General features: G+C 54.0%; 2 protein-coding genes across 2 annotated transcripts; one reads left to right on the forward strand and one right to left on the reverse strand.

Annotated features, from left to right (window-relative positions):
- Window positions 1-75: 75 nt before the first annotated feature.
- On the reverse strand, window positions 76-13,816 carry ACTN3 (actinin alpha 3). The gene is made up of 21 exons (XM_080643088.1): window positions 13,639-13,816; window positions 9,189-9,303; window positions 8,896-9,015; window positions 8,470-8,556; window positions 8,293-8,380; window positions 7,737-7,815; window positions 7,563-7,644; window positions 6,524-6,609; window positions 6,136-6,228; window positions 5,456-5,686; window positions 5,185-5,332; window positions 3,999-4,149; window positions 3,304-3,412; window positions 3,078-3,218; window positions 2,614-2,796; window positions 2,066-2,200; window positions 1,810-1,989; window positions 1,276-1,422; window positions 1,122-1,187; window positions 458-616; window positions 76-377 (listed from the first exon to the last, which is right to left on the reverse strand). Exons 1-21 carry the CDS (start codon window positions 13,777-13,779, stop codon window positions 219-221), a joined length of 2,700 nt encoding a protein of 899 aa, XP_080499214.1. The 5' UTR covers window positions 13,780-13,816; the 3' UTR covers window positions 76-218.
- An 848-nt stretch (window positions 13,817-14,664) lies between these two features.
- On the forward strand, window positions 14,665-21,574 carry ZDHHC24 (zDHHC palmitoyltransferase 24). The gene is made up of 3 exons (XM_080641007.1): window positions 14,665-14,995; window positions 16,773-17,050; window positions 18,202-21,574. The coding sequence occupies exons 1-3, from the start codon at window positions 14,715-14,717 to the stop codon at window positions 18,495-18,497; spliced, it is 855 nt and encodes a 284-aa protein (XP_080497133.1). The 5' UTR covers window positions 14,665-14,714; the 3' UTR covers window positions 18,498-21,574.

The following is a 21,574-nucleotide window of genomic DNA, read 5'->3' on the forward strand; positions in this document are numbered from 1 at the left end:
GAGGGTTAAGGTCAGGCATTTAGTCCTGCCCAGAAGCCTAGGGCCCAGCTTCTGCTTCAGGAACCAAAAGGAGATGGAGTGAAACCCATGGATGGATCTTTATTCTGAAACAGTTTGCTGGTCGTTCTTAGGGGTCCGTGTTCTGAGAGATGGATGGGATCAGTCAGAGGGAACACCCTCTTTCCTACTTGCATGGAAAACCTCCTCAGGGTTTGAAGTTAGAGGTCACTCTCACCATAGAGGGCACTGGAGAAGGCCATGTAGTCCAGGGCTCCAGCTGGAACCCCAGACCCCTTGTAGGGTGTCATTCGTCGGATGCAGTACTCGGCCTGCTCAGCTGGGAGCTCCCGCTGCAGCTCCTCAGCAGTGATGTAGTTCTGGGGGAGAAGAGGTATTGAGGGGCCACAGGTCCTATTCCCTGCCCCAGCCCGCCAGCCCCTCCATGCCAGGGACCCACCTTGTCTCCCGCCAGGATCTTGAAGGAGGCCACAACTTGCTCAGCTGTATCAGTCTCGGCTGTTTCTCGGGTCATGAAGTCAATGAAGGCCTGGAAGGTCACGACCCCCGCTGCATTGGGGTCCACTATGGTCATAATGCGAGCAAACTCCACTTCCCCCTGTAGGGATAGAGGCCGGGCGTCATGCCCATGGGTGCTAAAGCCAGGAGGGCTCTACATGTCCCCTCCTGAGGACTGTCCAGCCTTGGCTGCACAACCCCAGGAACAGGGTGCTCCCTTTCTCCATAGACTGCAGCCTCTCAGCTCTGCCTTTAGGAACTCCTTTCTACTAGGCTGAATCTGCTTCCTGCCTGTGGCAGTGCCCCTTTTGCCCGTTGGTCCTGGTCTTTTTTCCTGGGATTCTTGTACTACAGGAGTAAAACGTTGCAAGCTCAAGCTTTGGAGACACAGAACTAGGTCCAAATTTCCAGCTTTGTATCTTTGAACAAGTTAATCTACCTCTGTGAGCCTTTGATAGCCCCTGTCTGAAATGGTCTAATTCTGCCTAGCCTCAATGGGTGTGATGAGGAGAAAATGAGATCATGGATGTCAAGGTTGAAGGCACATAGCCGGTGATCCATGTGTAGGACAGGGTACTGATGGGAGGAGGGTGAGGGGCACTCACCAGGTCATAGCCCATGGAGATGAGGCAAGCCCGGAAGTCATCAGGCTCCATCATCCCATTCCGCTTCTGTAGTGGGTAAATGGGTGTCAGGCTTGGTCCTCGAACCCCACCAGCCCCCAAGTCCACCACCCCACTAGGCTGGGCCCTTGCTGACCCGGTCAAAGTGGTTGAAGGAGGCCCGGAACTCATTGAGCTGATCCTGGCTCAGGCCCTTGGCGTCTCGGGTCAGTACCTGGTTCTCCACCTCGTTGATGGTGCGGGCGATGGAGGTGAGCAGCTGCTCCCAGCCCACACGGATGTGCTGGGAGAGCAGGAGATGGGCTAAGTGGGCAGCCAGTGCCTGGCCACAAGCTCTAGCTCCACCCCAACCCACTGTAAGACCCTGGGTAAGTCCTCTCTGGGCCTCTGTACCCATCTGGAGGTTCCACTGAGTGACCTCCAGTGGCCCTTTCTGCCTTAAAGTTTGATGATTTATTATGTATTAGGTATTGATCAACCATCCATGGCCAATCTGGCCTGGCTTTAGACTGCTATATGATTCTGGACAGGTCACTTCACTCGTGGGTCTCACTATCCCCACAGGTACATTGGGGGATCTGGCCAAGCTGAATTGGGGACCCTCCTGGAACAGACGTGCTGTTTCCAGGTGTGGCCTCGCCAAGCTTCCCAGCCAGTGCCACCTCCCCACCTCCATGCCGAAGACGGTGTGCTTATTGTCGAACACCAGGCTCTCCTGCAGCAGCTGGTGGTCGCCCTCCAGCCGGTCAATGTTGTTCTTATAGTTGATGATGTTCTGCTCCTGCTGCCTCAGTCCAGCCATCTGCTCCTCCAGAGAGCCAGCCATACCCACTGCCAGGCGCCCCACCTCCTGCAGGGGGACCCGGGCAGGATGAGAACTCCCAGCTCTTGGTGGCCCAGCTCCTGCCCCACTGTCCAAGCCTCACCTCCATCTTCCCCTGGATCCAGGGCCCAATCGCATTGGCCTGGGCTGCAAACTGTCGCCGGAGCCTCTCATTCGCCTGCTGCCGTGCCAGCTCCTCCTGCAGCATCTGGTCACGGCTGGGCACCAGCTTTCGGACCTGAAAGGGGAGTGGCTGTGCCAGGGCAGCTCTGGAGGAATCCTGCCCCTCAAACAACCCCTGCTGCTCTGAACCAAGGTGCCAGGGCTCGATGGGCAGGCTCTTGGGCAAATCACTCAACCTCTCTAGGCTTGTTTCCTCATCAGTGAATGGGGCATCAACTTCATTTATAACTAACTGTTTTGTAAAGGATGCCCACACACCAGATTTCATTATACTTCACATCAGGCCCGACAGGAAAATGCTGTTAGGGCCTCTTTACAGATAAGGCCAACAGGCAAGGTGACTTGTCCAGCACCACATAGAGTCTGTGGCAGAACCCAGACCCTTATTTTGGGACACGTGAGGTTTCAGGGTGGTCAGAGTTCTCAGGAGCAGGTGGGAAGCAGGGGGTGGCCACAGGCAGCACTGACCGTGTCCCACTTGGTGTTGATGTCCTGTGCGCTGAGGGTGATGTAGGGGTTGGTCAAGCTGGGCCGCAGGCCATAAGTTTGGCAGATCTTCTGGATCTCACCCTGGATGCCCAGGATGGCACCCCGCTCTCGGTCAGCCTCGGGCAACGTCGCCTTGAACTGCTCATGTGCTGTCAGCAGGCTCTGAGGGCAACAGGCAGGAAGGATCAGCCAGGACCCCCACTTCCTGTAAGCGACAAAGGGCAGCACCGTGCTCCAGGCCATCCAGTGGGTCTAGGGCAGGGCTGGCTCAAGAACCCAGTCCTGTTTCCCAGCCCAGCTCTCAGAAACAGGTTTTCCTTCCCCCCCATTCCTCAAGAGCCTAAGGGAGTGGCCCACAGGATTTTAGGCCAGCTTCCCTGTCATCTCATGCAGCCTCAGCCCCCCCCCCCCACAACCCCGCACCCCAGAACGCCCACGCCCACCTGGGTCTCCTCCACCGAGTGCACCAGCCAGACGTCCTGCAGGTCCTCCACAGCACCATCCAGCCAGTTGTTGAAAGGTGCTGCCCGCCGTGCAAACTCCAGCTGCAACTGGTCGATGGTCTCCAGCAGCTTCTCCATCCTCTGAAGGCCACAGGAATGGCGGAGAGTCAGCAGTTGGCCCAACAGGCCCCCTCACCTGTCTCCAGTGTCCAGCCCCCAGCCTCACCTCAAGCGCATCCCGCCTCTTCTGGGTCAGCGTGCCCAGGTTGTCCCACTGGTCGCAGATGGCCTGGCAGCGGCTGTTCACTGAGGCAGCCTCATGGTAGTCTAGCTCACTGGGGGCGAGAAGAGGGGATGACTGGGGGGCCAGACTGCAGCCCAGATTTCCTCCTGATCCACACCCCGGGTTGTGGTGAAGGTGTAAGAAAGCCAAGGCAGGTCAGGGTGAAGCCGGGCTTTCCTGAAGGGGGCGTTCCCAGCGTGGCCCTAGGGATGCCCAATGGTTTCAGCTTGGCCCTCAAGGATTTTGAGTGAAGGGGCGGGGTTATGCGAGAAGGGGCGGGTTTACTGGAGGAGGTGCCAAGGCGGTAGCAAACCCGGTGCGAAGCTGAAGGGAGTGGGCGGCCATGGGGGGGTGGGGAGGGGTTGTGAGTGGCGGTAGGGAAGAGAGTGGGCGGCAGAGCGGGGTCGGAGATGAGGATGGGGATAAGGGAGGAGGAGGAGGGGAGGAGCAAGTGGTGATGGGGAAAGACAAAGGGACCAAGTCTGGCTTGCGGAACAAGGGAGAACGGTCAATTGAAGGCAATGAGGATCGGGGCGGGGCTCGAAGCCGAGGGGCGGGGTCGGGCAGGGAGGGGCGTTGTCTCCGGGGACGGGCCCGGCCCTGGGCCACGCCTACTCGAGCTCCTGGGCCACGCCTACTTGAGCTCCTGGGCCAGCGCAGCGATGTGCTCCACGCGGTCCTGGTGTGCCGCCAAGTCGCTTTCAAAGGCCTCGTGGCGCCGTATTAACGCCCGCACCTCCTGTAGCGATGCCGACTCATAGTCGCGCTGGTTCAGCATTTCCTCCTTTCCTGCTCAGAAAGAGGAGGAGGGGCCCGGAGCAGGGCTGTGTGACCGCGGACATTCTTCATCTGTGAAGTGCAGATGATCACATCTGCCTAGCCTACCCTAGCGGTTTGCTTCGAGGCGCTGGCCTCATAGAGTTAAATGAAACTCCTGTTCCAGGACATGGCCCCTAAATGACGTCTGCGTCCCCTGACCCTGCGTGGTGTGGGATAGCCCTTGGTACTCTTTTTGATTATTTGATGGAGAACTACCTCCCAATGACTCTGAGCCCGATGAGCTCCTGATGCGGTTTCCTCTGCTCACCAGTGTCCCCAGCACCTGGCATTTGGGAGACCCTCTATGAATATTCGTTGGATGAGTGAATAATAAACCTAAAAGTGCTTGGAGAATGACAATTACCATAATTATGCAAATAAAAACTTTTATAATGGCAGCAGCAACCATTTATTGAGTGCCTCTGCATTTTGCAGAAAAGGTCATTGAAATTTAGAGGTCTGGAGATCTCAGGGTTACATAAGTGGCCTTATATTTAAGGACTTCTTATTATATCAAACCATCATTATTTATTATACCCATAATCCATTGTTAGTGTGTGTTCATTATTTTTAGGCAGGAGTCATTCATTTGTAGGACTAAAATCCTGACAGAATGCAGAATGACTGTGTTCATACAGAGTAATATATGCGACTCGTGCAATATTTTGGCATCAATATACTTTGAGCATAACGTAAGTGACATTAGGGTTACGGATTCTCCTTTGGATACATGCCACATACACAAATAAAATGCTAAATGACAAATAGATTAGAGCAGCCCTCCAGAAGGCCAGACCCAGAAGAGAGTGAAGGGCCTGACTTTTCACATAAAGAAACTGTGGCCCAGAGAGGGCCAGTGACTTGGTTGCACAGCAAGGGTGGGACCAGGAAACAAGTCTCCAACTTTCCGGCAGAACCCTGCCCCTGGCCAGCGCATTTTGCCAGGAGTCCCACTCTCGCCAGTCTCCACCCCAGGACAGAATCAAGCCCCATGAAGTGTCCTACCCCGGGTCCAGGCTTCGTGCAGGGAGGCCTTCTGCTGGAACTTCTCAGCCAGGTGCTGGAGTCGCTGCAGACGCCGGATCTCCGAGAGCAGCCAGTCCTCATAGCCTTTCTCCACTTGCTCCAGCCCCCGCCATGCGTTGGCGATGTCCTGTGGGGCAGGCAGAGGTGCCCTCCATCATGGCTCACCCCTTGTACAGAAGGGGACACAGATCCCAGGGTCTCCCAGAGAATATGGGCGAGTCGGGATCACCCCATCCCTGGCCCGGCTCACCGAGACCAGCTTGCCCTCGGAGGGCATGAAGGCGGGCCGGTGGCTCAGCCGCAGCTTGGTCTGCAGCGTGTTGAAGTTGATCTCCAGCTGGCACTTCTCCTGCACTCGGGGTGGCTTGTGCAGGCGCCGGTAGTCCCGAAAGTCCTCCAGCTTGCGCTGCATGGCGCTCATGCTGTGCTCGCCCACACGGTTCTCCAGCCACGGGATGGTGCGGCGGATCCATTCCAGCAGCTGTCAGGGCCAGGCAGGAGCAGAGCAGAGAGCTCTGGGCTGGCGTGTTCACCTCACCCGCCCCTCTACACCCACACCTAGGCTGTGCCCAAAGGGCCTGGCTCAAGCAGAGTGGGGGTCTGAAGGGAAGAATGGGGGGTCCCCACTAGTGTGGGAAGGAGTAGAGTGGTTAATTTCTGAGTCCAGTTACCAGTATAAGTTGGCACAGAGCAAAAACCACGAGACTACCTAAATATGAGTGAATGGATAAATGAATGAGGAAATGAATGAATGATGAGTGAATGCCCAGGAGCTTGGAAAGGCAGAAGGTGGTAGGAGCTGGGTGAAGATTTCATGAGGAGGCTGGGGGTGGGACCAAGGCTACTCTGAGGAGAGGCAGACTTGGCCAGCACAGACCTGAGTGAGCAGGTTGGGAGAGCACAGGTGGGGTTGGGAAGACTCGGGCTCACCTCACTGGCAAGCTTCTCATACTCCTTCATGAGCTTCTCATTCTCCTGGTTCACAGCTAGCACCTTGCAGATCCTGTTGGCGGCTGTCTCTGCCTGTGGGGGTGGGGGTGGGGTAGAGTGGCTGCCATAGAACAAGCTGCCACAGACACCCCCAACCCACCCTCCCTCTGTAAAGCCTATGAACCCTGGGCCGTACAAATAGGAAAAAGGATGAGGGGAGCACATCTTTCAGGATGGAGAGGCAGCTTCCAGGCCAGAAGCCTCTACGCCTGAACTCCCCAAGGCCTGTGTGTGTGCAGCCAGGATGGTGGCACTCCCACCCACGAGCCTGGCATCTCCAAATGTTGAGATGCTTCCAAGATTGGGCCCTTTGTCCACATCCCCTCACCTGCTCAGCGCCAGCGAAGGCATGGTAGAAGCAGGAAACGTAGGTCATGATGGCCTTCTCATCTGGCTTTGGGGTGTTCACGATGTCTGGGGATGACAGGGAGGTGTTTATTGGCCAAACCCAGGGGTGGGAAATGGGCTCATGTCCCCACCCAGGCAGAGCTCTCCCTTAGAATGGGAGGGGACCGGGACATCTAGTCATGGCCGCCAGCTGCCAGCTACCCAAAACATCTTCCTCTTCTCTGAATCCCTGTCTGATCACCCCAGGGTCCAGCAGTCCCCCGCTCTGTGGGGTGAGGAAACACCGCAGCCCTCATGAGGCACCAGACCACACTGCCTGGTGTTTCTAACCATCCCACACTGTCTGTCTTTTCCCCCAAGTTCTCATCCACCAATGCCCACACATTCAGGGTACCAGGCACAGCAGGTGCTCAGACAGTGTTTGCTATTTCAATTTTTTAAAAAATATTTTGTTATTGATTTCAGAGAGGAAGGGAGAGATAGAAACATCAATGATGAGAGAATCATTGATTGGCTGCCTCCTGCATACCCCCTACTGGGGATTAACCCTGCATCCTGGGCATGTGTCCTTGATTGGAATCGAACCTGGGACCCTTCAGCCCGCAGGCCTACGCTCTATCCACTGAGCCAAACCGGCCAGGGCTGCTGTTTCAATTAACTAAAGCCTTGCTTAGGCACAGGGACCAGAGGCAGCACCTCCCCAAAGGAGCTCTCAGTCTTGAGGGACCATAGAGACTTAGGAAACGGGGATATGAGGCAGAGGGGGGAGCCATTCCAGAAGGGGAGGGGAGGCTGGTTCCACTAGGTGGAGAGGGGCAGGGAGATGGGCTAGAGCAGTGGTCAGCAAACTCATTAGTCAACAGAGCCACAGTTTGCCGACCACTGGGCTAGAGGGCCCGAGAAGAGGGCCAGTGGCTCAAAAGGATTCGGACCAGGGAACCAGGGGAAGGGCAGGGCCTTCTAGGAGGAGGGAGGAACAGATGTAGAGGTTAGACCATGAGATAGTCTTACTCTCTAACCTTCTGCATCCAACATCTTGGGGATGTCCAGGTATTTCTCTGCCACCTCGAAGGCAGTATTCAGGTTCCCAATGGGGTCATCCTAGATGGAGATGGGTAGGAGGGGGGAGAGATTAAAGGTCAGCGGAGGGCAGAGGTTTTGGGGAGTTGGGGCTGGGGTTGTTGGAGGCCAACCTTGCGCAGTTTGGCATAGTCGATGAGGTCGGGGCGGTGTCGGTGGATGAGAGCACAGAGGGCCAGGCCATCCTTCCAGCTGGACAGAGAGAAGGGGGTGGGTCAGGCCCGAGTTCAAGCTGAGGCCCTGTCCTACCCTGGCCCCAGAAGCATTCCCATCAGGGCAGCCTCATCTGTCAAATGGAGTAAAGTCTAAACTCCTTGGCTTGGCATTTGAGGCACTTTATTACTAGACGTGGACTACCTCCGGCAAGCTCTCCATGATTCTTCACATGCCGCAGGCTTAGGCCCCACCAATTTCTAGATGTTTTTGGCCTCCTGCCCTCAAGGTTCTCTCTGGCTGAATGTCCTCCCAGGAATATCTCCAATGCTCCCTCTTCCAGGAAGTCTCCCTCACCCTCCTGGAGTCAATTCAACATTGACTGAGTCCTATTTTCAGACACTGTTCCAGGAACTTGGCTGTGACCTCTCCTCCCCTGCAGCTTGGAACAGGGGCCAGCTCTGGGCCCCAGGGCCTGGCGGAGGCCCACGCGCTCGAGCTGACCAGCTGACAGACCTGGTGTGGAAGTTCTGCACGTTGACGTTGCGGTATGGCGCTGTCTTCCGCTGGCACCACAGCAGCAAGCCTTCCTTGGCCGAGGTTTCTGGATGAAGATGGGGGCGTGTTAGTTGGGGAGGGGTCTGGGCCAGGTCCTCTCACCTTACCTGCTCCTCCCCACCATCCCCTGCTCACCCTCCACGGAGATGTCCTGGATGGCAAAGCGCAGGATGATGGTCCAGATCATGCCCAGGGTCATCTTCAGGTTCCCATCCACGATCTCTACAGGGCGGGGATGGGGCAGATCCCACCTGGGGTTCAAGGCCTGTGCTACCAGCCTCAGCTACCTCCCCCTGCTCTGCTCTCTGGGCCTGGTCCCTCATCCCAGGGCTGGTGCCTAGTCAGTACTCAACTGTTTTACTTAAAATTGATTCTAACTCAGTCTAGGTATCAGGGTATGGGCTGGCGTTTTGGGCACATTTGCTCCTTACAGTCCCTCCCATGAGGCACGGATGGTTATCCCCACTGTTGAGATGAGGAAACTGAAGCTCACAGAGGTGACTAGCTGATGTCAGGAAGAGCCCCAAACCCCGCCTAGGCCTCCTCCTGCCACCTCCTCACCTTCAGCCCCGATGGACACCAGCTTAACCCCCTTGCTGGCAATGAAGTCCAGGGCCTTGTTGACATTGGCAATTTTGTGGAAGCGCATCTTGCCTTTGTCTGGCCTGGGCAGCCTCTCTCCTGGGTGTAAAAGAAGAGGTAAAGGGTCAAAGGTCAAGAGAGGAAGTTGAAGACCTTGTCCTCAAACTTTCCCCTGCATCGCCAATCCCCTGGAGTCTCTGCTGCCATATTCCCCCAGCTCTCGGGATTCCCCTAGGTCCCGGGGTCCCTGTGCACGGATTTGCACACCTCACCTGAAATGACCTCCAGGAGCAGCATGAGTTTGAGGCCATTGCGGAAATCCTCCTCGATGTTCTCGATCTGGGTGCCTGCCTTGCGCAGGTGTGAGTTGCACCAGGCAGTGAAAGTCTGGGGGCAGAGAACAGCGCTCAGACCCTAGTGCTGAGGACAGTGCTCAGGCTCCTTGGTCGGGGTGGATCTCAGAGCCCAAGGCCCTGGATTCAAGTCTTGGCTCAGTCACTGATTTGCTGTGTATCTGGGCCAGTCCCTTTCCCTCTCTGAGCTTTAATTCTCCCGGCAGAGGAGAAATGGGGTCTGGGTCGCATGCAGGTCTCAGTTTGGACTTTGAGCAGTCTCCAGCACTGGAGGGGGATTTAGAAAATCATAAAGCAGACACTCCAAAGTGTGGGGCCCTCGGAGGTACAAAGGCCAATGCAGGACGATAAAGCTGTTTTAAAATCAGAAAAATTCTGGGTCAAAGCACATCTGGCTCTGAAGGTTTTGCCCGAGGGTCTGTGCACCTGTGTATTTTTTTAAATATATTTTATTGATTTTTTTTTTTCACAGAGAGGAAGGGAGAGGGAGAGAGAGTTAGAAACATCGATGAGAGAGAAACATCGATCAGCTGCCTCCTGCACACCTCCTACTGGGGATGTGCCCACAACCAAGGTACATGCCCTTGACTGGAATCGAACCTGGGACCCTTCAGTCCGCAGGCGGACGCTCTATCCACTGAGCCAAACCGGTTAGGGCGCACCTGTGTAATTTTATATGAGTCCCATCTACCTCTGCGGGCTGTTGTGAATTGGCCTCCAGGCCAATGAGTGTGCAAGAGCTTTGCAGGCTGTGGAGGGTCAGCTGGGCACTCGGGCCCAGCCTGATCTAGTTTGTGGAGGTGACTCTCCTCCCCTGGCCCCTAGAGTTAGGGCATCTGTAAAGCTGGTCTGGGATGGGAAGGCCGGTATATGTCCGTGTGTCTCCTGGGGACGGGGTGACCTGGAGCCTGGTGCACAAGTTTCTACAAGCTACGAAGCTTTCAGGCCTGGCATTCTCCTGGATCCATCAGCTACAAAGTCCTTGGTCGAATCCATATTTGGGCTCCAATCCTCTCTTGCCCTCTCTTAGGCTCAGTCTCCCCATTTGTACAGTTAAGGGATCAGACTCCATGTTGTCTCAGGTCCCTCTTCCCCGACCTGGCAGGATTCTAGAATTTAGAGCATTTCCATACCACAAAGCCGGTTCTCCCAAAAAGTGGCCCTGGAAGTTATTTGGAATTCTTTCCCTCAGCCAGTTTCCCTTCCTCAGAAACAGCTTATCAGATGCCCTGGAAGCTGGGCCTGGGAGATGATGCTTTAAGTTCTTGAGGGGCTGTCATTGCTAAGGGAAGGGGGTGAGCTTCCTGTCACTGGAGGTGTTTTGAGTGCTGAGCACTACGTGATGGGGCCCCAAGCACAGGAAGGGCAGTTGACTCTCTGTAGTGCCTTCCAACCCTGGAGTCTGGGATGCCCTGGAAAGGGATGGGGCAGGGGGCAGAGGGCAGGGGGCAGGCAGGTCTGGGTGGGGCCTCCATGGAAAAGGAGGAGGCATTCCTTCATTCGACAAACATGATTTTTTAAAAAATTGTTGTTGTTGCCAAAACCGGTTTGGCTCAGTGGATAGAGCGTCGGCCTGCGGACTGAAGGGTCCTGGGTTCGATTCCGGTCAAGGGCATGTACCTTGGTTGCGGGCACATCCCCAGCAGGGGGTGTGCAGGAGGCAGCTGATCGATGTTTCTCTCTCATCGATGTTTCTAGCTCTCTATCCCTCTCCCTTCCTCTCTGTAAAATATTAATAAAATATATTTAAAAAAAAAATTGTTGTTGTTAATCCTCACCCGAGGATATTTTTCCATTGATTTTTAGGGAAAGTCGAAGAGAGAGGGAAAGACAGAGAGAAACACATCGGTTGGTCGCCTCCTGCACGAGCCCTGATCAGGGGCCCCAGCTGGGGAGGAGCCTGGAACCAAGGTACATGCCCTTAACTGGATCCTTTGGTCCGCAGGTCGATGCTCTATCCACTGAGCCAGACTGGCTAGGTCCAAACATGATTCTTAATGAGATGTGGTCCCTGCCCTAAAGGAATTCACAGTCAATCAAAGGGTCATGTTGGTCTGAGAAAAGCCGGGAGAGACTGGTGTCAGGGATTCCAGGGGAGTCTCTAAATCAGGAGGGGGGCCTCTTGGGGAAGGCTAATATTTGATGAGAGTGTGATGGAGGAGCAGAAATTATTCAGGCAGTGAAGGGCAGACAAGGGCATTCTGGGCAGGGGCAGCCACGTGGGCAAGTGCTTGGCAGTAAGAAAGAGTTGCTAGGTTTGTGGGGCTACAGCTATCTGGGCACTGCCGGAGTGAAGCTGGGGGTGTTGGGCTATAGGTGGTGAGAGAGAGGCAGGCCGGAGAGGCAGCAGTGGCCAGGTCATGCACGATCTTGGGTGCTAAGCCAGGGAGTTTGAACTTGACCCTGAGAGCAACAAGGAGTCAGGGAAGCTTTCAGGCAGAGGAGTGGGGCTGGCAGAACTGTGTTTTTTAAAAACTCACTCTGGTTGCAGCGTGGAGACAGAAGACTTGGCAGAGCAGAAGGGAAAAGTGAGGAGATGGTGACCGGGACCAGAGTGAGAGGAAAAGGGTGTATTGAAGGGAAGGTGGCAGGACGAGGTGGATGAGATAGAAACATTGGTCCTTGCTGGAGTACAAGCTCCCTGAGCTTGTCCCCTGCTGAGTTCCTGGCACCCAAAACAGTGCCTGACACATAGTTGGACCTTCTCAAGAAATAATGCGTGGACATTTTTGAATGAGGTTGAATGAAGAGGAAGGCTCAGGCATCAGGTGGGAGGAGGTGGGAGTGTTCCAAGATGCAGAAGAGTAGCAGGGATGAGGCAGGGCTAATGCTGAGCACAGAGATGTTCGTTACATTGTAATAAACAATGCTGGATGAGAAAGAACAGACCAGAATGTCCAGCATCCCCGAGAAGCTGATGAATTTACAGAGCATCTATACTCCTCAGCCATTGAATGAATGGATGAGGTGGGTGGCTGTACGTTGGATTGAAAGGATATTCCTGATATTTTGTTAAGTGACAAAGGCAAGTTACAGAGAGGCATGTACCTTAAGAAGGGCACATGGACCTGGATCAGGGAGAGGCCTGGGTGGGTGGGGGTGAGGATAAGAGTTGTTGCATAGCAGATGGCAGCTGGAGTCAGGGGCAGGAATGACATCACTGGGAGGTTGCTGGACCAGAGGACCACAGCCTGGCTTGGAGACAGGTGCAAGAGGAGCCTGAGGGGATGCTTGTCACCAGGGGAAACTTGTCAGCTGAGCCTCCTGGTCCCTGGAGTCATCTCCTGTCACCTAGCTCAGTAGAGGTGCTCTGATTCTAAATCTTGGGATTCTCAGATCCTGCAAATTTCACTGAGCACCCCTGTTCCCTGCCCAGTCCTGGAGTCATACTGTTGGCAAATGTTGAGCAGGGCCCAATAACCTCATGGTGTCCTCCCTACTCCTGGCCTGCCACTCTCTAAGGTTTTTTTCACTCCAACCTGGATCACTTTTCTTTTGGGAACCCAGGTGTCCTGCCCGCTCCACTTGGGAAAGTCTGGGAGTGAAAATAGCTCAGGGAGACGGGGCCTGAGCACCCTGCAAGGCTGGGCCAAAGCAGCAGCTGCCCATGTGTCCCGCTCTAGCTCCCACAAGCTGCTGCCTCAGCACGAAGTGTCCATCTGGCCAGAGAGTCAGGTTACTGCGTAAGGGGACCCAGGGCTCCCTCCTCCCCAGTCCTGTGGCCTTTTCAGCAGACTCAGGGCCGCTGGGGCAGGGAGGGGTATCTTGGGAAAGAGTGGGAATGCGGCAAGCAAGGGGCAAAGGTTGTGGGGGGGGGGGTCCTGTTTTCTGACAGCACATGATTTGGGTCCTATCTCTGCCTCTTTCTAGTCCTCAGTTTCCTCATTTGACAATTGGAATAGAGTGACTATGGACACCATGCTGGAGAGAATACAGAGAGGGTGGGAAGGGATCTGGGGTGGTTGTCCCCACCCCAACATTCCCAAGTCTCTTTACTAGTTGCCTGGCTGCCAGGGTGGGGCCTGAGAATATCTAGGTAGAGAGGTGGGATAGGTGTGGGGAGAAAGAGATTATTCTTCCAGAACCCCCCAAACTTGGATCTCCTGAGCTAAGGCCAACCCGTTCTCGGCAGGAGAAGTAGGGAAGTGGATCCAGGGAAATGAATCCTGTGGGGCACACCAGAAACTCTCTCCTTGTCATCCTAAACCCCTCATGAGGGCTTCCAGCCCTCTCTTCCTGCCCTGGGGGACAGCAGAGGACTGATGGGCAGAGCCTGAGTGAGGGAGCGGCACTCTGCAGGCTCTACAACCCAAAACTGATCGGCTTCTCGGGCCTCAGTTTTGCCATCAGGAAATGGGTTAGTACTCACTTTCCGCTGCTGCTTCTCCCAGGCCGGGTCCAGCAGCAGGTCGCGATCCCAATCCTCCTCCTGTTCCATGTACTCGCCGCCGCCGCCCGCGAAGGGCCCCTTCCCGGCCCCCAGACCCTCGGGCTGCATAACCATCATCATCTCGCTGGAGCTCCTGGCTTCGCTCTGCTTGGCGCTCTCCAGGCCACTGGGGCCGCGTTAAGTAGCGCCGGGCCCAGCCCCGGATCGGATTCGCGCTAAATATGGGGGTGGGGGGGAGGGGCCGAATGGGGGCGAGGGCGCTCGGGTCGGGACCGGGCCAGAGGTTGCACTGGGCCTGGGGACTGCAGAATTTGGGGGCATTGGCTTGGATCCCGTGACGGAGATCCAGGGTTCAAGTTCCAGCTCTGCCGCTAGGGCGCTGTGTGAGCTTGGGAAAGCCATGGGCCCTCTCAGTTTCCTCGTGAACAACGGAGATGACAATAATAATAGTGGCTGCAGACCGCTCTAAGAAGTTGCGCTTTGGACCTCCTCCTGACCCTCTTCCTGCGCGGCGCTGGTGGGAAACCGGGAGCCCTATCCCCATTTCACAGTCAGGAACACCAAGGCGCAGAGATGTTTTGAATGTTTTCTGGGGTGACTAAGGGAGATACTCGAGCATGGGGAGGGGCTCCAGGCCAGCTGGATGGGCCGATGCAGGGCTATTAATATCGGGGAGGCTGGGGGGTCATGGGGAATGTGCTGAGCCGGGAAACCCCGACGCCACCAAGGGTGCAACTCAATCCTGCAGACATACTGGAGAGCCAGACAAGCGAACCGGGCTTCAGCGGGCGGGGCGGGGCCTCCGTGGGTGGGCGGTGCTACAACGTCGCTGCCCCGCCCCAGTTCTAGCGCCAACAGGATTCCAAGCATCTTCTTGGCTCATTTGGCCGTCCAATCACATCTTCGCATCCGCGGGCTACTCCACATGACTCTAAACTCACAGCAACGCCCCTCAGAGCTTCCATTGGTCGGGGTAGACTTCCGTCTGACATTATCCCCGCCCCAATGCGGAAGCGGCGGGGTACTCGGGAACCAACAGCGGGTGGGTCCAGGCCATGGGGCAGCCCTGGGCGGTGGGGAGCGCGGACGGGCCGCCCACGCGGCTGCCCCTCGTGCTCACCGCGCTGTGGGCGACCGCGGTGGGTCTGGAGCTGGCCTACGTGCTTGTGCTGGGTCCTGGGCCGCCCCCGCTGGGACCCCTGGCCCGGGCCTTCCAGCTGGCGCTGGCCGCCTTCCAGCTGCTTAACCTGCTGGGCAACGTGGGGCTCTTCCTGTGTTCGGATCCCAGCATACGGGGCGTGATGCTGGCCGGCCACGGTCTAGGCCAGGGCTGGGCGTGAGTGGGGCACGGGATTCGGCGGTGTAGCGGGAGCCTTGGGCAAGGGGAGGGGCCTTGGGACCTGAAGATGTTAGAACCAGATTCTATGGGATCCGCTTGTTAGAAAGCAGAGAACTCATTTAGAACCTGGATGGGAGAGCCAGGAGTATTACTTATTCACTTACAAATTTTACTGAACACCTACTATGTGCAAGGTAAACTATAGGCATAATAAATAAATTATATAGAATGTTAGAAAATGGTGGTATGGAAACAAAATGTAGAGCAGGGTAGAAGGGGTGCAAGTTGCAGTTTTAAATAGGGTGGACAAGGTAGGCCTCATTGAAAAGGTGGCATTTAAGCAAAGACTTGAAGAAGGTGGGGGAGTTAGCCATAAGGGAATCTGGGGGAAGAGTGTTCCAGGCAGCGGGAACAGACAACATAAAGGCTCTGAGGCAGTTATGTGCTTAGCATGTTCCAGTAACAGCAAGAAGGCCAGTGTGGCCAATGTGGAGAGAAGGAGAGGAGAGAGGTTAGACATGTAAAGACCTAGTAGGACATTGAAGGCTTTGCTTTTTACTAGAAGCAAAGGAGGGTTGTTGTTTTTTAAGATTTATTTTTCATTCTCACCTGAGGATATGTGTGTGTTTTTAATTGATTTTAGAGAGACAGGCTGAGAGAGGACAAGAGAGAGAGAAACATTGACGTGAGAGAGAAACATCAATCGGTTGCCTACCATATATGCCCGACTGGATATCGAAACCACAACCTGGGTATGTGCCCTGACTGGGAATGGAACCCAAGACCCTTCCGTGCATGGGACGATGCTCCAACCAACTGAGCCACACTGGCCAGGGCGCTATTGGAAGGTTTTGAGCAGAGGAGGGACATGACTTAGATTTTGTTGTTGTTAATCTTCATCCAAGGATATTTTTTCCCTATTGATTTTTTAGAGAGAGTGGAAGGGAGAGGGAGAGACAGAGAGAGGAACATCAATGTGAGAGAGACACATCAATTGGTTGCCTCCCGCACATTCCCTGACGGGGATTGGGGACTGAGCCTGCAACAAAGGTACGTGCCCTTGACCGGAATGGAACCCCAAGATCCTTCAGTCTGCAGGTTGATGCTCTAACCACTTGAGCAAAACCGGCTAGGGCATGACTTAGATTTTTAAGGATCAGTCTAGCTGCTGGGGTGAGACTACGTTAGAAGGGGACAAAGGTGGAGTCAGGAAGACTAGTCAAGAGGTTGTTGCTTTCCTGACTGGTTTGGCTCGATGGATAGAGCGTCGGCCTGCGGACTGAGAGGTCCCAGGTTTGATTCCGGTCAAGGGCATGTACCTTGGTTGCAGGCATTATCCCCAGTAGGAGGTGTGCAGGAGGCAGCTGGTCGATGTTTCTCTCTCATCGATGTTTCTTGCTCTCTATCTCTCTCCCCTCCTCTCTGTAAAAAAATCAATAAATTTTTTTTTTTTTTTAAAGTGGTTGTTGCTATAATCCAGGTGAGAGTTCATGGTGACTTGGGCCAAGTGGTGACTGGAGGAAGGCAGAAGTTTGCTCCTGGATCTTAGAGCCAGAGAAAGGCCTTAGGACTAAGGATATCAGAGCTGGAAGTGCCCTCAGACCTGCAGTGCTGGAACGGGGAGGGCTGGGAAGTGGTGTTCAGCCTGCATTTACCTATGAATAACCTGAGGCTTAGCAAGGGCAACCTCTGCTTTCCCAGGATGGGCTCACAGGCATGAGACGGGGCACTCAGAACTGCTGGGGGAACTGACCCTGTGGTTCCTTCCTTGCAGTTACTGTTACCAGTGCCAGAGCCAGGTGCCACCACGCAGTGGACATTGCTCTGCCTGCCGCATCTGCATCCTGCGTCGGGATCACCATTGCCGCCTGCTGGGCCGCTGCGTGGGCTTTCACAACTACCGGCCCTTCCTGTGCCTGCTGCTTCATGGCGCCGGCGTCCTGCTCCACGTCTCTGTGCTGCTGGGCCCTGCCCTGGCAGCTCTGCTGCGAGCCCACACGCCCCTCCACACTGCTGCCCTCCTCCTGCTGCCCTGGCTCATGCTGCTCACAGGTGGGAGCCGGGAGGCCTCCACAGAGAGGCAGAGGCCCTGGTAGTGGGCCATTCTGGTGGGAGATGGGACTTTGGGCAGGTTCTCCTAGCAATACCCTGGGGACCCAGTCCCAGTATCATTTATTGGGGTTGGTGGTGAGGACAGCCTGGTATTCAACTGGGTCTGGTAAAATACAGTGCCTGAACACAGGTACAGAGATCTGCCTGGGAGAATCAGGGAAGGATTCTAGGAGGTGTTGGCAGAGGAGGAAAGACTAGTGGAAGGTCACTGGGGGAGTATTCTAAAGGGGACCATTCTAATGAGGCCTTGGATGTTGGGCAGGGAGCAGCAAAGGCAATTTGATGGGAATTGTGAGAATTAAGGCTAGGACAGTTGGTTAGGACTGGATGGGGGAGGCCTTGAATGCTGGTGTGAAGAGATGGCCCTCACTTGACTGGGCAGTGGGGAGCCAGTGAAAGTTACAGGCAGGGGAAGACATGGATCAGGAGGTTGATTGAGAGGCCAAGTTCTGGATGACATTTATTCCTCTTTCTTCTGTCACCACCCAAGATAAAAGCCCCACTGGTCTTTTATACTCTTTGTCCCCGCCCCCCCCCCCCCCAAATGCTCTGGGCTTTCTCTCCCCTGCCTCCTGCCTCCTGACCTCTGCACCCACAGTCCCCTCTGTACCCTTGTCCTGTAGTTCTTAGTTCAGCAGATACTTGTTACCTATGGAGGGCCAGGATGAAGCCTGGGAGGCCTCCACAGAGAGACGCTCTGCTTTTCCAGCGTAGCACACAGTACAGCTGTAATTAAGTCACTGAGCAGGGATCTCATGAATGTCTGCGAGCTCCCTGAGGTCAGCGGTTCCGTCTACTGTTCATCCTGGTATTTGCGGTGCCTGGCACCATGTCCAGCACATGGGAAGTGCTCAAACATTTGGGATGCATGAATGAAAGTCATACATAAGGTAGAGGACTGTGTCTGCCCGGGTCACTGGTGTGTTCCATCACCCAGCAGGGGCCGGCTAGGGAACAGAGACTCACTGTTTCCTGGGGGAGGAATGAACTTTGCTTCATGGGGATGGGAGGGGGTGTCTGGAGGGCAGGAGCTGGGCTTTGGGGGACTGGGCCTGCTGCTGCCCCCTGATCCTGTCTGCTCTCTCTTGCAGGCAGAGTGTCCCTGGCGCAGTTCGCGCTGGCCTTCGTGACCGACACGTGTGTGGCGGGTGCCCTGTTCTGCGGGGCTGGGCTGCTCTTCCACGGGATGCTGCTGCTTCGGGGCCAGACCACCTGGGAATGGGCTCAGGGCCAGCACTCTTATGACCTGGGCCCCTGCCACAACCTGCAGGCAGCCCTGGGGCCCCACTGGATCCTTGTCTGGCTCTGGCCCTTTCTGGCCTCCCCGTTGCCTGGGGACGGGATCACCTTCCAGACCTCAGCTGATGTGAGACTCATGGCTTCCTGACTCCAGGAAGAGCCAGAGCTGTACAGGGAGGGAGGAGGGGTGAAGGGGCTCATAATTCATTTCAGGCCCACCCCCGGCTCAGGAGGAGAGGCAGGTTGGTACTTAATGTCTGCTTTCAGCAACTCCAGCCCCATCGTTGGCCTTGCCCCTGCCTAGCTTGGACTCGGTATCCAGGGCTTGGGCCCTGTGAGTCTGCCTCTATCAGTGGCCCCCGAGTGCAGTGGAGGGTCTGGCAAGGGGCTGCTTGGCCAACCTCGCTGCCCCTTTGCCAGATTAATAAAGCACCCACTTGACTCTTGGATTCCCTCCAGCTTTGTGGGTTTCTGGCCCCTCACTGTTGCCCGGCTGCTGCTTCAGGTTCCTCTGATTGTCACGTCTGGGAACCACTGAACACCTGAGGAGCCAGGGCTCTGCCTGTGGCTGTGGTGGGATGGGGGTGGGAGCACCAGTGGCCCAGGTGGCATGTATTGATCCAGGGCATGATCAGCATCTAAAATTCTGTTGTTTTTTTCCCTCACCCAAGAATATTTTCCCATTGATTTTTAGAGAGTGGGAGACAGAGAGAGAAGCATTGATGTGAGAGAGACACATCGATTGGTTGCCTCCTGCACGTACCCCAACCAGGGCCCAGGCCAGGGAGGAGCCTGCAACTGAGCTACGTGCCCTTGGCCAGGATCAAACCCAGGACCCTTCAGTCCGCAGGCTGATGCTCTATCCACTGAGCAAAACTGGCTAGGGCCCATCTAAAATTCTTTCCCAGGTTCATTGCTTTAGAGTTAGAAGCATTCACACATCAACAATTTCATTGAACCTCTCTTTAGCTAACCTGATACACTGAATAGCAATTATGTAGGTAGAAAACTTAAGGCTCTGAGAGTTGATGTGATAAGTTCATGGGGTAGTAAATGGAGGAGTCAGGATTTGAACCCAGATCTTTGTGCTTTCTCCTTCAAGCATCTGTGACAGGTGGTGCTGACAGGGCTACGCTCTTCTTGGGACTGTTTGGGAGCTACTTACTAAATCTTTTTGTTTGAATCTAGTAACTAGTTAAATGTGGCAGGTTTTAAGCACATAAATGTACCTGTTTCCTCTTAAAATCTGAAATGCTAGTAAAGAAATAAAAAATATGTTTACAAGGAGAAAGAAAATAGGAAGGAGACAGTAGTAGACCAGAGAGCCTGGAGTTTCAAAAGATGGAAAGTGAATGGAGGTTAATTTACTCTCTTAGCAGAGAAGTAGAGATTGAGATTGTGTTCCCAGAGGGAGGGGCCAAGAGGCAGCCACATTGCCTCCCAGAACCCTGCAGATGCCCGGGAATTCCATGAGCAACGTGGAAGGCAAGGTCTGGGGCTGACACAGGAGGGGCTGACCCAGTGTTTGTGAGGACCAGCTAGGATGGCTCTCCCCCCAGTGCCCACCCCACCCCTGACAACCAAGCAGCCACCCTTCTGAGGTGGGCAAGGGGGCTGTCTGAAGAAGCTTTATGTCTCAGGGGCACTGGAGCGAATAGGGATGAGAGGCAGGACCAAAAATGGGATTGAGTGAGTCTACAGATGCTGCTTGGAAGGGCGTTCTGTGACATGGGCATTGGCAAACCACCTGTCTGTCCCCTTTGTTTACCCCTCCTCCAGATCTTTTTTGTGTTTGTTTTGTTGTTTTTGTGGGGTTTTTTAAGTTAAAAAGGAGATGCAAGAAAATATTTATGAAGAGAAACAACATGCTCCCACCCAACTAAGAAATGAGAACCATTTCCTTTGCCGTCCCTCCGGTGTCCCTCCCTGGTAGAGGACACACTAGTCTTAATCGCTCTCTGGCTTTGCTTTGTAATTTTATTACATTTGTATTGGTTTTGCATGTTTTGAATTTTATGTAAATGGAACCATACCATGTTTATTCTTCTATGACTTGCTTTTTTCACTCAGTGTTTCTGAGATTTGTCTAAATGTGCGCAGCTGTAGGGCATTCCTTCTCTTTGCTGTATGGTGACCCTTTGAATATACCACAATCTATTTTTCTATTTTGTCCCTCTGTGCATGATCCCCTATGATCTATTCTTGGTCCTTGTGCTTCCATGTAGATTTTAGAAGCGGCTTGTGAAGTTCCAACAGTAAAAACCTCTTTGAGATTGTGAATGGAACCCACTGAATCTATAGATAAGTTTTGGGGAAATCAACATCTACGTGAAATTGAATTTTCCAGTTAATTCCATTCGGTCTGATAGCAGACATTGTATGATTTCTATTCTTTTAAGTTTGTGAATGTGTTTTCTATGGCTCAGAATGTGGTCTCTTTGGTAAATGTCCATGTGAACTTCAGGAAAATGTGTGTTCTGCTCTGTGGAAGCAGTCTAGAGGTGTCAATTATATCCAGTTGATTGATGGTATTGTTGAGCTCCTTGAAAAGACACCATAATCAAAGACTGAAAAGAGAACAAAAAGAGTTGAGAAAATAATAGCACTTTAAAAATAATTTCAGAGAAGCGCTGGAAGATACAAATCTCTCAAAAACAGAACAAAAGGACAGTAAGAGAGAAGAAAATCAGAGGATCAATCCTGTTCTCTCTGGATTTAACAGATGCTGGGCCTAATCAGAATTCGAGAGAGAACAGAGAAAATGGGAGGAAATTTTCCAGAACTGAAGGATGCACATCTCTACCTACAGCACAACAAATAACGACACAGAGTAAGGTGTGTCCTGACATTTCAGAGTCTCAGAGAGAGAGGAGGTTAGGGACTTCTCAACAGCATTACAAAAATAAAAATTAATGGGAGCACTGCCTAAAAATGATTTTTATGCATAAAAATGATTCTCAACTTCAAATTTTATGACCTGAACTATCACATATATGTATGAATTGAATAAAGAAAATTTCAGCCTGGCTGGCGTGGCTCAGTGGGTGAGCATTGACCTATGAACCAGGAGGTCACGGTTCGATTCCCAGTCAGGGCACATGCCTGGATTGGCGGCTCAATCCCCAATGGGGGAAGGGAGGGTGCAGGAGGCAGCTGATCAATGATTCTCATCATCGATATTTCTATTTCTCCCTCTTTGAATGAAATCAATAAAAAAATATTTTT

Source organism: Plecotus auritus, assembly GCF_963455305.1.
Source record: "Plecotus auritus genome assembly, chromosome: 9".
In the NCBI taxonomy this organism is placed as follows: domain Eukaryota; kingdom Metazoa; phylum Chordata; class Mammalia; order Chiroptera; family Vespertilionidae; genus Plecotus; species Plecotus auritus.